Here is a 15,832-nt window from a genome sequence, read left to right on the forward strand (position 1 = left end):
TGATTACTAAGTACAGATGATGAATCTGTTTTACCTTGGGAAGATAAAGCACCTCTTCAGAGAAATAAATTGCTATGAACAGGCATGGGCAAAACAGGTCCATCTCAAATGTATCAAAAATCTGAAAAACTGATTACATTTGAACCACTCAGCAATGCCCTCACTTTGGCTGAAGGTCTCGCAGGGCGGTCATTTGCAATGCAAAAACACTTTAAATGAGAGTCTGTGCTTCCTGTAAGGACTTAAATAAAGCACAAGACTAAAATGTTATAAATTATTAATTCAAGTACTGATCAAAATATAAAATAGTTACCAGCTACCAGCATATCACCGTAGACTATCCCAGTGTTTGGGTTTTTTTAGTGGAGCTTATCCATTGACTACCATCCCTTTTCAGAATGCTTTTCCACATCAATTCGGTGCAGTTCCGTTGGTCTGTAGTGAGGCATCATTAGCAGATTAGACCTGCTTATAGAGACTGCACCTGCAATAAAACCAACTGACGGAGGAAGTCATCAGTGTCCCTGCATATCCATTTATGACCACATAGAGAAGACGCAACCAAAAACCCCAGCTGACTTAGCAGCACTCCATTGTTTCTGTGCTTCATGTGAAGTAACTGCACATGATACATGATCAGGAAGATCCAAGTCCAGGTTGTGCTAACACAGCAAGATCTTTATCTCACACCTGTCAGCTGATCAACCTGAATTCCTTCATTGTAGTCATGCTGCAACATGGAGGACACACCAAAGCAATTCAACAATTGGCTTGACTATTACCTGCTGGGCTTCCCCAGCACTCACGAAATCTTTCAACAGTATCAGGTAGGTGCACTTTATGCGTAACGGTGGAAAAACGTGACTGCGAAGCTCTTTCCTAAAACAGACTTTGGGAACCAAGCAGCTGCTTATGTGTGCCCCATCAAGTAACTGCTGTTACTGTTCTAGAAGCTAACTCTGAATGATATCAAACTTTCCACTGCCAGCTTCAGAGAAATCCTCCCTGATTTTTTGTGGACATCACAGCATGCTCATACTTATGTATCACAGCTGATGCATCTTTCTGGGTGAAAGACTCTCCCACTCTTGGGAACCTGGGATTCTGAAGTTAAAACACTTCCTTTAATTTAAGACCTCCTGCTGATATGTGCCACAAAGCACTCTTTGTGTCTAGAAACTTGTGAGAACAGCTATGGCCTCGAGCTCAAAACTGTTTTTCTTCCCTGGACTCCTACTGAATAGGGAGAGGAAGAGATCTGAGAAGATATGCGGAAAGCTTGGAAAACCCCTGGTGTCCCATTAAACAGACATTTCAAGTTACTTGACTGAAGTGTTTTGTCTCTCAGCAAGGTGCTTTTGTCGACCAGTCACCGTTTTACATCTTCAGTTTAATTGTTAGCACTAATCCTGCCAAACAAAACAAGAGCCAGGATCACAAAGATACCTTGAAAATACCTGGGCTTTCAGAGATGGCCAAGTGAGAGAGACTTCCCTTATAATCAGGGGCTGCTGGCTATCCAATACTTTTGTATGCTTGAAATTCTCATCCCTACATGACAAGCAGCCCCTAGAGAAAGTGCCACTTCTTACAGTAGGTGAGTGACCTTCAAGGGATCCTCTGCATTCACAGAGCGCATAAGAAAGTTATGAGATGGGTCACTAAGTCTAAAGGAGCCTAAGGAAATATCTGGTGTCTGAGTTAGATCTACTGCAGTTTAATTCTTCTGGGATATGGCAGGGAAATTGGCAGCTTTCAAATTCAGACTGCAGTAGCGTGTTATACCACCTGTTCTAACAGCAGCAAGTAATTGAAAGGGATTTGATATCTTATCTGACAGTTTCCCTAGCCTTCTCCTATCTTAGCATTACTGAGAAGTAAGATTCTGCTTTCCAGTATGCAATTACTTCCACTGACTCCACGTGCTTAATGACATAATCCAGCTGCCCTCACACTTTGACCCAAATGCAAGGGAATGAATTATGTTCTCCCATTTAAAAAAAAATCTGCGATGAGTTACATGCAGAGAAGTTCTTTGACGGATGCCAGATAACGTATCTTTAAACAAATAATAGTGTCTAACTTGCTCAAGTCGAGCTTGAATAATGTCCCCTTACCACAGAATGGTCACCAGTGCCAGGAGTAACTAAAGCATGCGAAGAGCAACACCTACTGCCAAACCACTGTAAAGTACACGTAAAAAAGAGATATTCAGATAAATGTTAGTGATCCATCAGCAGAATTACTAGCTGGGTAGGCTACATAAGAAGTGAGCCCTATGTGACTATGACAGCTGCCTTTCTGGTCTTTCTTGCATTTCAAAAAACTAGAGAGCTAAATACCACTAGTTCCAAATATCAGTTGTTTCAGCAAGAGAAGTTCAAAGAAGTAGGAAGCTTTATTGCATACTGATTTCTCCCTGCCTAGAGGTTCAGCTTTCGGCCTAGAAAGATCACAGCGAGGGCCTCTATTCATTCCAGTTACAGAAGATACCAATTATTCTTACAATTAAAAAAAATGCACAACAGAGAGATTGGCAGTCAAAGCAAGGCAGTACTTCTGGAGTTCACGTCCTATGAAGAATATCCATTTTAAAAAGTGTACCATTGTGCAGTTGCTGGCTTCCATATCTGCATTTACCACAGGCAGAAGTTATGAGTCAACATGCCGACTGAAAACTGAGTTGTAATCAACACTGTCTCTCCCCATTATACAAACAGCAGCATAACAGGGCCAGTAACACCACCTATAGTAACCACGGGGCTGGAGCAGCAAGGTATCTCCTCAGTTAGAAGGGACAGCCATTCCCCAGGGTCTCCCTCCCCTTTTATATTCACCCACACAGTTCCTTCAGGAGTTCCTTCATGTCACTGGCCTCTAGTCTGTTAGACTAACAATCAAGAATCACAAACTAATACAGCAGAAAATTAAGTCCTTTGCATCTGCAACAACGTGTAGATTGCCACTTGGTCTATGGCTCTCAAGCCAATGACTTAATACTTAATGTAAGAGATTCCCACCCCCCCACCCAGTTGGAATCCTTTGGTCAAGTTTTTTAGACACAGAAAAAGAATGTTTGTCTCCAAACTTAGGACAGAATCAGGTGTAATAGGAATCCAGTGGACCACCTTCTTTAAAGAGAACACAAAACTGTGTGGAAAAAACTGTCCATTCCTTGGCTGACTTGGAATTTCTTACGTGATGTCCTTCTTCCTTGGGGGCCGGTGAATATTCCTCACCACGCACTTCACCATCCATTCAATTCCCTCGTTCACTCCTTTGCTAAGGAAATAAGATAAGTAGACAAGGTTAAAAAAAAAAAAACACAACAAAACCAACCACAACAAACAACCAAGACTGAAAACTTGGCTCATGTAGTCCCTAACTGAGCCCTTACAAGAGCAAGTGAACGGTTCTCGCTCTTGAAGGGCTGCCCTGCAGTTATTTACTGGCATTGCTACATTAGTTTCTCATATACACAAACAATAAAGAACTGATTTTTTTTTTTTAAACTCAGTATGTAAACTCCATCCTTTATTTTTCTAGTGTGTGTAAAAGTCTACATCCAATTTAGTTAGTCATCATCTCTGTGGAAACTTTGTACGAACAACTATCAAACCACCTGACAGTCAGCTGCTTTGAGGTTATTTTGCTACAAGCCTCGGGCTACTTGTATCAGATCTTCCAACCCTGGCTCCAACTTTCTGTAATGGCCAAGCAAGTCACCAACTCCCCCTCTGCACAGCTCCCAACCAGGACAATTTTCCCCCCCCCCCTTTTTTTTTTTTTTTTTTTTATGTGCAAACACAAACTGAAATTTTGAAAGGAAATTCCACACAGATCAAAACTAGAAGTGTTTGGACAAAACCCACAACAATTGAAAAGGTCGCATTTCATAAGATTATTATCTAATAATTCTCTTCCAGTCAGTGCTTAACCATTGTTCTTGTGGTCATTCATCTACTTAATGGCATTTGATTGTTAGCAATGCAGACAGACAACAGAGATTTTTCTCATGGTTTAAGAAGCTTTTCTTATCCTTTGCAGTAGCTTGTGTAATAATACAGCTTTCTTGCTAGATTAAAAAAAAAAAGAAGAAATCTCGAAGCTCTGGATTCAGTACAGGCAGTAATTCAGATAGGAGTATTTCGAGCCATCTGGAACAATACTTTTGACTTATGCCAAATAGCACTTTTGACTCAAAGAACTGAAAGTGTAACCAAAGTATTGCAAGACTCAATGTGCAATTGTGACTCTAAGGCATCAAGAATCTAGTGGGTTGGTCGAGGTCATGGCATGCAGCTGTGTAGGCCTGAAGAAGAATCAGTCTCCCAAGTTTTGGTCTGTTCTAGTCTTAAACCGCAGGCGTCCCCAGTGTAAGAACACTCCTGAAGATTGTTATATTATCTACATAACAAAGCTTATGTGCACGCCAAGAAATAAGAGCATAATTAAGCTGCTAACAGTGGAACACCACTCATTTCTCTGGCAGCGTCATAAACAGCTATATTTTCAACTGACTTCTTACAAAATAGCCAGTAGCTGCAGCAAGTCAATGACTGCAAAGATTAGTGTGTACAGAGAAGGGATAATAAATGACAAAAATCAACAGCTCCATATGCCTCCAAGTCCCATTGCTCTCACTAATAGTACATTTCCATTGTGTTTCTTAGGCGGGATTTACAGATGAAGTTACTGACCTGGTGCAAGTCCAAAGTTCACAAACAAGTATCTGTCACTGCTGGGAAGGAAGCCCAGCTCCCTCTCAGGGGTTATTAAAACCCGTAGTACTGCTCTGCTTGTGTGACACCCTGCAGCTGTTCAGCTAACCACACCGCCATCCATTCTCATACTTACCCAGTAAGAGCAGAGCAGGCCTGCGTCAGGCAGTCTCTCTTCCCAATTTTGTTAATGCAGTCACTAAACGCTGTCTTGATGTCAGGTATTGACAGACAAGTCTGCAAGGGAAGCAAAAGAAAAGCTTGCTTTCTATGCTTCGAGAGATAGTGACCTTCTTCCAAAATGAATCCTACCACATCCACAGTTCTGCTTCAGTCAGGACGGCACAACGCTGTTAGGTTGAACCCCCTCACCCGTTAATACAGCAAATTCACGTCTTTACATAAAAAATAAAATAAAATAAAATATTTTTTCACCAAAGAGAATACTATTTGCAGACAGTATACACACACTGCTACATCTCCGTGATCCTCAAGATGTATGCTTCTAAGCAAACAGTCATGGAAACCAGCACAACCTGCATACCCTCGGGATACTCCTTCCAACCTGCCCCCATCATCACATGCAAGTTCCATCTACCAGAACACTACAGGAGCCTGTCTATGTACAAAGCCTTCTGAAACGGTGTACCCGCCAGAACCCCAGACAGGCCAGTTCCTGTAGCCGACTCTGCCTATTGCCTGGATCATGTCTCCCTACCCGCACACTCTCAGAAAACAGCTTGGACGTGACTTTTCCCAAGTTCTCAGCACATTCCTTGAATTTAAAGGCACAGCTGCCCCGGACTTGGTTTTTTTTTGTTTGGTTTTTTTTTTTTTTTTTTTTTTTTTTTTTTTTTTTTTTTTTTTTTTTTTTTTTTTTTTTTGCATTTTGCACGCAGGAGAAAACGCTAGCAGCACTAAACGCAGCACATTTTCTCATGCCTGGTAACACCTTGTTCTTGATCACCATCAGGTCTGGCTCTTCTGTAAGGTTGCTAGGAGATTGCTGGGAAGCGTTTTTTAAATACACAAAGGCATAAACACCCCCCAATAAACCAGTGGATTACTTTCCTGCCATAAATCACAGTGTTACCACAAAAACTTTATTCTTCGAGTTACAAACACAACAAAAGCAAACCTGCCCTACTGAAGTCTAGACTTGCATCTTCCTCCCTGAACACAGGCAACAGGTACAAGAAAAATCACCAGCCTTTACATCCTCTTCTCATCTCAGCGCTTACTTTTTCCTCAGAAACCCTGGACAGGCTGTTTAAGCACTTTAGCTGTCCGCGAGCCCAGCTTTTTCTTCCCTCTGCAGACATTTGCATCAAATACATGCTTTGGACAAGCGTTTACTCAAATGCCAAATCAGACCCTTGTGAGTTTTGAGGATTAGTCCAAGTGGATGTACGCTTTCAAAGAACAGAGCACCTGCAAACAGGAATTCAGTATTCAAGCCTGGGCCTTAACTTAGTAGAAAGATAGAAATTAATGATACCAGCTATCCATTTTGCAAAATACCAGTTCTGGAGAAATTAAATAAAAGAAGTTACCATAGGGATGACCATGTGACAAATAAGCAGGTTTCAGTGCTTAAAAATAAATAAGAAGGGTTCTCAAGAAATGGCTCGAGAGGAGTTTAATGACACCCAATTCATCCAGTGCCCTTGAATCCACACTTGTGATTTTCCACTGTGATGGGCCTAGAATCCATTAGTTGTGCAACTTTTGATGACTGTACTTTCTTATGACCTAAGTTGCATTTCAAACTTGCAGTTTCAATCAATGAGCTGGAAACTGTATCCAGAAATGTTACCTAATTATAATCATAGAACCCTTAGAGTTGGAAGGGACCTTGAAGATCACCCAGTCCCACCCCCCTGCCCTGGGCAGGAACACCTCCCCCCAGCCCAGGTTGCTCCAAGCCCCGTCCAACCTGGCCTTGAACACCTCCAGGGATGGGGCAGCCACAGCTTCTCAGGGCAACTTGCCCCAGGGGCTCACCACCCGCACAGGGAAACATGCAGCCCAGGATACGGTTGGGTTTCTGGGCTGCCAGCGCACATTGCTGGCTCATGGTGAGCTTCTCATCCACCAACATCCCCTCAGGGCTGCTCTCAATCCATTCTCTGCCCAGTCTGTCTTTGTGCATGGGATTGCCCTGGCCCATGTGCAGGACCTTGCACTTGGCCTTTCTGAACTTCATGAAGTTCACACAGGCCCACCCCCCAAGCCTGTCAACGTCCTTCTGGATGGCATCCCTTCCCTCCAGCGTGTTGACTGCAGCTTGGTGTTGTTAGCAAACTTGCTGATGGTGCACTCAACTCACTGTCCGTGTTGCCAACAAAGATGTCAAACAGCATCGGTCCCAGTACCGATCCCTGAGGAACGCTACTCATCACTGGTTGCCACTTGGACATTTTGCTGTTCGCTGCAACTCTTTGAGTGTGGTCATCCAGCCAATTCCTTATCCACCAAGTGGTCCATCCATCACCAGTTTAGAGACAAGGATATCATATGGGACAATGTCAAATGCCTTGCACAAGTCCAGGTAGATGATGTCAGTTGCTCTTCCTTTATATACCAATGCTGTAACACCGTAGCAGAAGGCCACCAAATTTGTCAGGCATGATTTGCCTTTAGTGAAGCCATGCTGGCTGTCACCCATCACCTCCTTATTTTCCATGTGCCTCAGCATAGCTTCCAGGAGGATCTGCTCCATGATCTTGCTGGGCACAGAGGTGAGAATGACTGGCCTCGGGACCCACAGATGCATCTCATCAGGTCTCATGGACTTGTGCATCTTCAGGTTCCTTAGATGGTCTCAAACCTGGCCTTCTCCTACTGTAGGCGGTTCCTCATTCTCTCAGTCCCTGCTTTTGTCTTCTGCGACTTGGGCAGTACGGCTAGAGCACTTGCTAGTGAAGATCAAGGCAAAAAAAGTCATTGAGCACCTCAGCCTTCTCCTTATCCTGGGTGACCAGGGCTCCCCTTTCCTTCCAGAGAGGGCCCACATTTTCCCGTCTTCCTTTTACCACCAACATACCTACAGAAGTTTTTCTCGTTGCCCTTGACATCCCTGGCCAGATTTAATTCTATCAGGGCTTCAGCTTTCCTAACCTGATCCCTGGCTGCTCAGACAATTTCTCTGTATTCCTCCCAGGCTACCTGTCCTTACTTCCACCCTCGGTAGGCTTCCTTTTTGAGTTTGAGTTTGTCCAGAAGCTCCTTGTTCATCCATGCACTTCATTGCAACAAAGCCCTTAGAACTTACTTCAGGATTTCTGCAAATGAAAAGCCTGCAATTCATAAAGATGAGCTGTCATCCACAGGATACATAGTTCAATTTTTAAAAAAATCAAACACTAACTTTAGAGGGAGTCAGACTGGACTTGGGAGTTGGAATTCATATCAGTAGGTCTGGGAGATCGGCAAGAGATTACTACCGAACAATCATCTCTATAAGTTTGTGAAAGGTGCTACTTCAGTTTTGGTATGATGTTCACTGCCAAATAAGAAAAGCAGGTGCAGCTGCCTCTTGATTTAAGCCAAAGCTCTAGACAAGTCAATCACCCAACAACTGGGAAGGGTGAAGAGCCGCATGACAGTTATTTGAGCTATTTTTCATGTCATTACTTTTCTTCAGTAAATAAGACTTGGCAGCAGGAAGGTTAAATCCCAAGGCAGCTGAAACTGAGTGGAAGTTTCTTGAAATATACTTTAAGCTTATCACAGTTTAATATCATAGTATAACAAATTCTCCTTTTCTGAATTATGATATATTTTAAAATCTTTTTAAAATAAATCCAAAAGCATTCAAGGTAGGAAATAACAGTGCAGAGCATAGTCATGCTGTCCTTGATTTCTACTTGCAGAAGCCTGTGCAAAGCAATCAGGCAATAGACATCGCAAAACCCACCAGCAGACCAGCACACCTGCACATGTCCAGAGGCACACAGAATCCATTTCCTTCACCTTGCCCGTCTTTGAGGCCTTTGACAAGTCCAGATTTCCCAGTGCAGCCTACAACTGCTGTAGCCATTTTTCCCCCCAGCTTAATCCATTATAATCACTTCCCCTTCTCACCCTCTGGTATAATCATGGCCTGCCCTAACCTCCACAAAGCTGTCCAGCCATTGCTCTCCATAGAAATCTGCAGCAGAAAGAGTTTTGCTTCCGAGAAGACTTTGCACCATCTACCTTGTTTATAGTAGGACGTCACTGCATCACAACACTACACTTGTTTTGAGGAATATCTTCATCCCCTTGGGATGAAGCACTGTAACACAGCGGAAGGGACAGCACCACTGAACTATCAATTCAGAGAAACCTTGTTTTAGTGTTCAAGGGGAAGTCATGAACTGGAAATCTTGTCTTACAGCAGAGGATGAGGCAGATTACGCATCACTTCAACTAGGAGAATTTGAGCTCCTCATGCTTGGCAGAAAATGTCAGCTGCGGCTTCTAAGTTCCCCTCTTTTCCACCTCCCTATCTACATTACAAAATAGTTGTTTACAGATGTGTTTTGTTTCTCAACTGAAACTGTATAAACCAAGAGAAAACTAGGGAAGCTGGATTTGTGATCACATAAACAGTGTACAATTACAATAATAAAATCCACAGATGACCTTTCTGGAGTGATGTTATCTACCATACGTTTCGGAGGAAACTCCCACAACGTGACAAATCATATTTCTATCTCAACTTCCCCAAAACAACCATCGTTTCATGGGACCTTGAAGGGTCTTCAAGGCATAGTCTAGCCAGGACTGACCTGCCTCCATAACCAAATTCCTTTTATGAAGGTTTCAGAACAGCATTACCCAAATTAAGACTCAGGAATGGTACACCTAGATATATATGAAGCAAGCAAGACTCCATTTCTGGAGTCACCTGCAGAAAAACATTAGTGGCTGTTTTAGGCAAGAAAGGTTGGATTGTGGAGTCTTTATCCATTTGACAAATCCACTGCAGGAAAGACAATGCTGCTGCTTGGTCTCATATGAGAATAAAAACCTGAAGTACAGACTCTTCAGCCATCTCAAGAGTAATCAATCAGCAGAATGGAACTAAAATAGAAAGAACAGAAAGGTGGATAGCCCAAGTAAAACTATTTATTAATAAGTTTAACCAACCTATGTTCTGTGCTATCTTTTTTACAAGTTTATTTTAAATTAAAACAAGCTTATTTAAATTAAAACTAATTTTACAGGGAAGCTGTGGTAGTTCTTAAGTTGGAAACTAGAATGGTCATCATGCAGAAGGCATATTTTCTAACAGCTGTGTGGAAAACAGATAACACTATGAGTCTTCAAATATATGCTGCTACTCACCATGACTCCTCTCATTTTCCAAAGACATGAGGAGGCTTTCCAACATTCTGAAGATTTCAAAATAAGTTTCCAAAATCTACCTTAAGATTAGAAAGGCAAAACTTCCTCCCAAAGATGTCATACAACACCTGATTATTTTCATAGGCTATTTTTTCAGCTCAGTTTTTCCAGTATTTTTAATAGGGTTGCAAGACGAGCCATTCTATCCTCAAGTTTGAACAGTTCACTGTATAGCTCAAAAATATATAGCTTTTTATAAACCTTTGAAGAGCTGTAATCACATCAAAACAACAAATATCAATTCTTATTTTGCAGCTTTTTCTGCAGTAAACAGCAAAACTGCCTACTATTTTCAAAAGTGGCATTCTGACTTGAAAGGGAGTCCCCATGAATTGTTATATATTAGACATTTAATTCCCCTACAGAGCAATAGTTCCTTTAAAAAACAAAATAAAACAAACTCCCTCCCACAACACACACCTGACCCAGTCTTTTAATTACAAAGCAATCCAGTTTTGAAAGCCCTGCTAAACACAGAGCATTCTCCTGTACAAAAAAAAAAAAAAATAATGAAATCATATACAGTATTGTCCTCACATTAGAATTGATATTTTGCAGTCTATGGCTGTATTTCACTTCCTGATATGGCCAAACACTGCTCATGCTTGGCAGTTCTGAGTGGATGCAATCTACCCTAGCGTAGTGGTGCCCATTAACAGGGGAATTCTTTTCTACAAGGAATTTAGCATCAGGGCCAAAAAAAATCTTATGCTGTATGTAATTTCAAGCATTGAGTCAGAACTTCTATTAGCTTACTGTGAGGAATGTAAACTTTAAAAAAAAAATAAATCTATGTCAGACGTACTACTTCTGATATATTTTACCACAAGTCTTCTGCTGGCCTTTAAATACGTAATCATCATGAATTATCTTTCATCTGCAAATACCAAAAAGGTTAAGATACCACTTATCTTCCTGTATCATGATCCATGTTAACAACAGAGGGATGCTGGTGAGAATACCCCACTACAATTCTATGTCTGGCGATCCACAGCAGAAAAAGTTTCTATCAATGACAGCCCTGTAACGTTTGATTTTCTTCCAGACATCTTCAATTCTGCTAGATCAGTGGAAGAGAAACAGGCCTTCCAGTTTTCTAAACCTTGCTTAAGAGAGCCTGAATAATTACTGAACAATAAGCTATAGTCTCTTTAATGTTTTATTAATAGCACTGATGTCTCTCTGCTCTATGCCCATATCCAAGATCATACTCTAGGAATAGATCTCAGAAAATACAATTTAGGTGTTTCTTAAAAACAGGTATACCTCCAGTTGGTACAGTTTTGCTAACCTCTTGTCACAGTTCTACGACTGCATACAGCACACGGCACTGACTCTGCGGGCTGGTCTTGGACCCTCCAGAAGGGGCAAGCTTTTATCTTGAGACTCTGTTCTAAATACCTCTTTCCAGTCGAATAAAGAAGTCCACTTGTTCAATCATTTTTCTTTAGTCTGGCTAGGGTGCCACAACAGCTGGCTTTTGCAGTATGGCCATAACAAAATATGTATGTACAGCCATCAGGAAAAATGGAACAGCTTTCCAGGTCACTGCATATAATTTAATTCTCAACAGCTAAAGGCAAGAGTGCAGACTGCTCCCTGCTGTAAAGCTGTAGTGTTGCATGGAAATATGAGAGTTAATATTCTGGTTTCCACACAGAAAAGACAAGTCAGTTTCCGCACATACCAGCACTGACAGCAAAGTCAGGACCAAAAATCAGGAGTTCTGTCTCTTAATCTCACGCTGTCTTTAAAGTGGAACTATATTTCTTTTATTTCGGTGACTACATAATCTTATGATCGCCCCAAAAAAATCTGTTGTGTTGTACATGTGAAGTGTAACCGAATCCTCCTTTAAAGCCAAAGTATTTTCTATGTAAGTCTCAAGTATTTCTCACACGTACACACACTGAGATAGGTGTAAAGTCCAGGGGAAGAAGCTGGGAAGTGTTAGCATACTTTGTAACAGACACTGCCCACGGCTGCCAGGGCTGGTACACCAAATTCTACTGAAAGTCTCTGGCTCCATCTAGAGATTAATCACTCGAACTGCAGTACTGGAAATCCAGGAACAATCGGTGGAAAAGAGGAAAACACAGAAAATACCATGACCACTTTAGGCACTCTTCCCTTTTTTCCGTGCTGGCGGAGATGAGAACTGCCCTGGATGCATCACCTGAACAGTCGTATTGTAGCGCCCACTAACTTGTCAAATATAAAACAAGAGTTTTGGAGTTCTAGATACTATAGAATCATGGAATGGTTTGAGTTGGAAGCAACCTTAAAGATGATATCGTTCCACCCCCTGCCCTGGGCAGGGACACCTCCCACCAGCCCAGGTTGCTCCAAGCCCCATCCAACCTGGCCTTGAACACCTCCAGGGATGAGGCAGCCACAACTTCTCGGGGCAACCTGCCCCAGGGGCTCACCACCCACATACATTTTTTGTGCCGTTCCCTGGTAATAGTAGAGCAGCATAAACAATGTGCACTAAACATTTTTTTGTTCTGAATAAACAGGAAACAACAGTATCAAGACACCAAGTCACAGTACAAGAAAGACCCACCATAGCCACGTAGCCTGTTCCATTCACATAAAAGGTTCAGAATAGCTGAGATGGACATGCCTGCAGTAAACTCACTCATGCCACTGGAAAAGGGTTGGAGGAGAAAGGGAAAAAATAAAACTAAATTCAAAGCAATTAATTCCAGCAGTGAGAGGATCATTGCAGGAACGTGAAATACATTTAACATGAATGCAGAGCTCACTTTTCCAAGGCTAATTTGCTCACTTACGAAGTAAATCTGCAATAATCTTACCTCTACATCCTGCTTGTTAGCTAACACCAGAATGGGAACTCCTTCCAGAGCTTCACTGGTAATCATCTTCTCTATAAAGTACAGAAACAAAACCAGAGGTTTAGCTAGTTCTGGAAGATAAAGTTGTGCAAATGCCTGACAGACTGTCTGGACATAGGGATAAAGAAAGAGGCTCCTCCTTGCACTGTAGTTTGATTTGATGCAACCTTTCATGCCAACTTACTTCCAGGGCACAGGAACAGACATTATAGTAATGAGAGAACTGTGCCACAATACATCATGAAATCACAGTAGAGGTAAAATACAATGTACTCACCAAAAGCTCTTTTCGATTCTGAGAGCCTCTCTTCATCAGTGGAGTCAATAACATAGATCACTCCATGAGATTCAGCGTAATACTGAAAGGATAACAGATATTAGTGTATCCATCCACTAGGACCATTTATTCCTCTTCCTGATTTTTTTTTTAATTTGGTAAAATTTTGATACACATGCAAGAGATCAACCAGTTAGAGCCAGCTGTTTCCATAGTATACAGATGCTAAGTACCAGGGTTACCAATAAGCCTGTATGATTACTCAATGGTCATACTGCTTCAATTCTAAAAGAGACAAAAACATTTCTAAAAGAAAAGAAATACATCTCCAACCTTGTCCCAAAGAGACTGTAGCTCCTCCTGTCCGCCAAGATCCCAGAACATCAGCCGAGTTTTGCCAACATCAATAGTACCAACTAGAGGCAAAGAAGAAAAAACAATCCAATGAAAATTAAAGGTGTTCTCTAAAGCACAAACACCTGCACACCCCCCTAAGAAATATGCGGTAGAACAGTCTTCCAGAGGAAAAAAAATCACATACAGTGACCACTTTCAGCAACAGAACAATACCTTTGCAAAGACTGACCACTAGTATCAGACAGAGTCATACCAGCGCAAATAATATCTGAATCAGGCCAATGAATGAACTCCAGTGGAATTTAGCTTAACCTCTGAGCATAGCACTGAAATAGGATACTTGAGTTTTTAAGACTTTGGAGGTTTTTTCCTCCTAAGCTAAGCAAGCCTATTTTATTCTCTTACAAAAATACATGGGGAGTTGGGAGATCCGATCCCCACTTCCAGGAACTATTTTGCCCTTGTCAATTCTTAAATATTTCAAACAAGAACCAGCTGTTGTCTAATTGTGCAGGAAAGCTGAGAAAATTCCAAACAGATTTACTTACTGTTTAAGCCTACAGTGGTTGTGATTTTGGACAAACTCATCCCTTTGTAGTTCTTGTTAAATCGAGTTTTAGTTTGTTCAAGGAAGGTCTGAAAAGGAACAAGAAAAAGTAATTACTCTCAAATATTTTACTGGCTGGGGTAATCCTAACCCAAACCTGCCTTTTCATTTCTGCAGAATCCGGCTCCAACAGATACTGCCCTACCTAACCTTGGAACAAACCACTCATCTTGTTCCCTATTTTAGCCAGGAAAGAAGGGATCACAGGTGATTATGGGATTACCAAAGCCTCAGCTACATCCCTGAAGGCTTATGCTAAATTTAAGTAAGAGGGAAAAAATGATTCTTTGGTGTGACATCACTAAAATAACTCACAATACAGCTGAGGAAAGATTGACCTGTCTGTTGGAAGCTTTATCTTTTGAGGATGTTTAGAATTGCGTGTGCCCTCCACGCAATTGGTAAGCAACAGCACTTACGGTTTTACCAGCATTGTCCAAACCAAGGATCAAGATGCAGTACTCATCCCTCTGGAACATGTATTTATAGAGTCCAGACAGCAGAGTATACATCCTGCTCCTGCAACAAGCACCAGGAAATCATTAACAAACAGGTCATTTCTGAAGGTCTCTCATTCCACAACACAAGTTTCTCCCAACACCAGATAAATAAATGACGTTATTCTTTTATCAGGAGCTTTCATATATAGGCAATCCCAGGACAAATCACAGATTCAGGAGAGATCATGCACATAGGTCAAAGTCAAATTTTCAAATGCATACAAGTGAGGGATTATGTTCCAAAGAGCTTAACCTCTGTTTCTGCACATGGTGCCCAGCATGCACTGCAAACTCAGCCCCCAGTTGAAAACTATTCTGTCTGCTCTGGGGCTTAAAGAAGAGCTTGAATGTGTTTTATGGTACACGTAAGACCCACAGAAAATGAAGCCAACTTCATACAAATACACAGAATAGGTATTTTGAGCAAGAAGGTACAGGCCAGTCCCTCCCTCCTTGTTCCTGATCCTGTATTACGGGATCTTTAATGGTTGAACTGAGCGCAGCGTATCTTAAAGGCACATAAACCCCCCTCTTTATCTTCATTTACGCCTAATCCAGCAACAATTTTCTGTTACAGTATCCACCATACAAATATTTCGTCATCTTACAATGCCACAAAGACAAGACAGGTAAGTTAACAAACCAAAAGCAAAAGACTAAGAATCAGGCAAAGCGACACCAACAGCTGCAGAAGCCCACACATTTTTTGTTGTCGGATTTGCACAAACAAGGCAGAGAAGATTTGCTAAGGTGCAGGAAGTATTGGTACCAAGTGCTACAGCTGACTCACAGAACACTGCAACAACGCTCCTGTTTAAATACAAAGAGAACCTCAAGGCAAAGACTTTGAGAAGCAACTGTCTTTGAGCAAGCGTGCAGATAAATAACCACTCTGAAGCCAAAAAACGTTGCCGAAAGGAAAAACAACAACAACAAAAGCAAAAACAAAGCAAAACCCCCTGTTCCAGACTAGAAGTAAGGGATTTCTCAGGCTGGGGCACAGCCAGCCCGAGGAGAGGGCCCCTCAGGGTGCAGGGGCTTTACCCGCCGAGCCAGGGGGGACCCTTCCCCTCAGGCTCACGCCGTTCCCCGGGAAGGCATCGAGGCTGCGGGATGGG

At 41.9% G+C, this 15,832-nt stretch overlaps 1 protein-coding gene across 1 annotated transcript; it reads right to left on the bottom strand.

Moving 5' to 3' along the window:
- Positions 1 to 3,091: 3,091 nt before the first annotated feature.
- ARFRP1 (ADP-ribosylation factor related protein 1) lies at positions 3,092 to 15,301 on the bottom strand. Its single transcript, XM_009893416.1, has 8 exons — positions 15,240 to 15,301; positions 14,634 to 14,733; positions 14,156 to 14,243; positions 13,584 to 13,666; positions 13,251 to 13,332; positions 12,935 to 13,005; positions 4,858 to 4,958; positions 3,092 to 3,282 (listed from the first exon to the last, which is right to left on the bottom strand). The coding sequence occupies exons 2-8, from the start codon at positions 14,724 to 14,726 to the stop codon at positions 3,195 to 3,197; spliced, it is 606 nt and encodes a 201-aa protein (XP_009891718.1). The 5' UTR covers positions 14,727 to 14,733; positions 15,240 to 15,301; the 3' UTR covers positions 3,092 to 3,194.
- Positions 15,302 to 15,832: the final 531 nt, after the last annotated feature.

The sequence above is a fragment of the Charadrius vociferus genome, unplaced genomic scaffold (genome assembly GCF_000708025.1).
Source record: "Charadrius vociferus isolate BGI_N301 unplaced genomic scaffold, ASM70802v2 scaffold259, whole genome shotgun sequence".
Lineage (NCBI taxonomy): Eukaryota > Metazoa > Chordata > Aves > Charadriiformes > Charadriidae > Charadrius > Charadrius vociferus.

Bases quoted from the DNA above. Each gene is read 5' to 3' on its own strand.
- ARFRP1 (XM_009893416.1), bottom strand. From the start codon at position 14,726: ATGTATACTCTGCTGTCTGGACTCTATAAATACATGTTCCAGAGGGAT. The intron at 13,333-13,583 runs GTTGGAGATGTA...TTATCCTTTCAG, and splicing joins TACAGTCTCTTTGGGACAAG to TATTACGCTGAATCTCATGG. The intron at 13,006-13,250 runs GTGAGTACATTG...TGTACTTTATAG, and splicing joins AGAATCGAAAAGAGCTTTTG to AGAAGATGATTACCAGTGAA.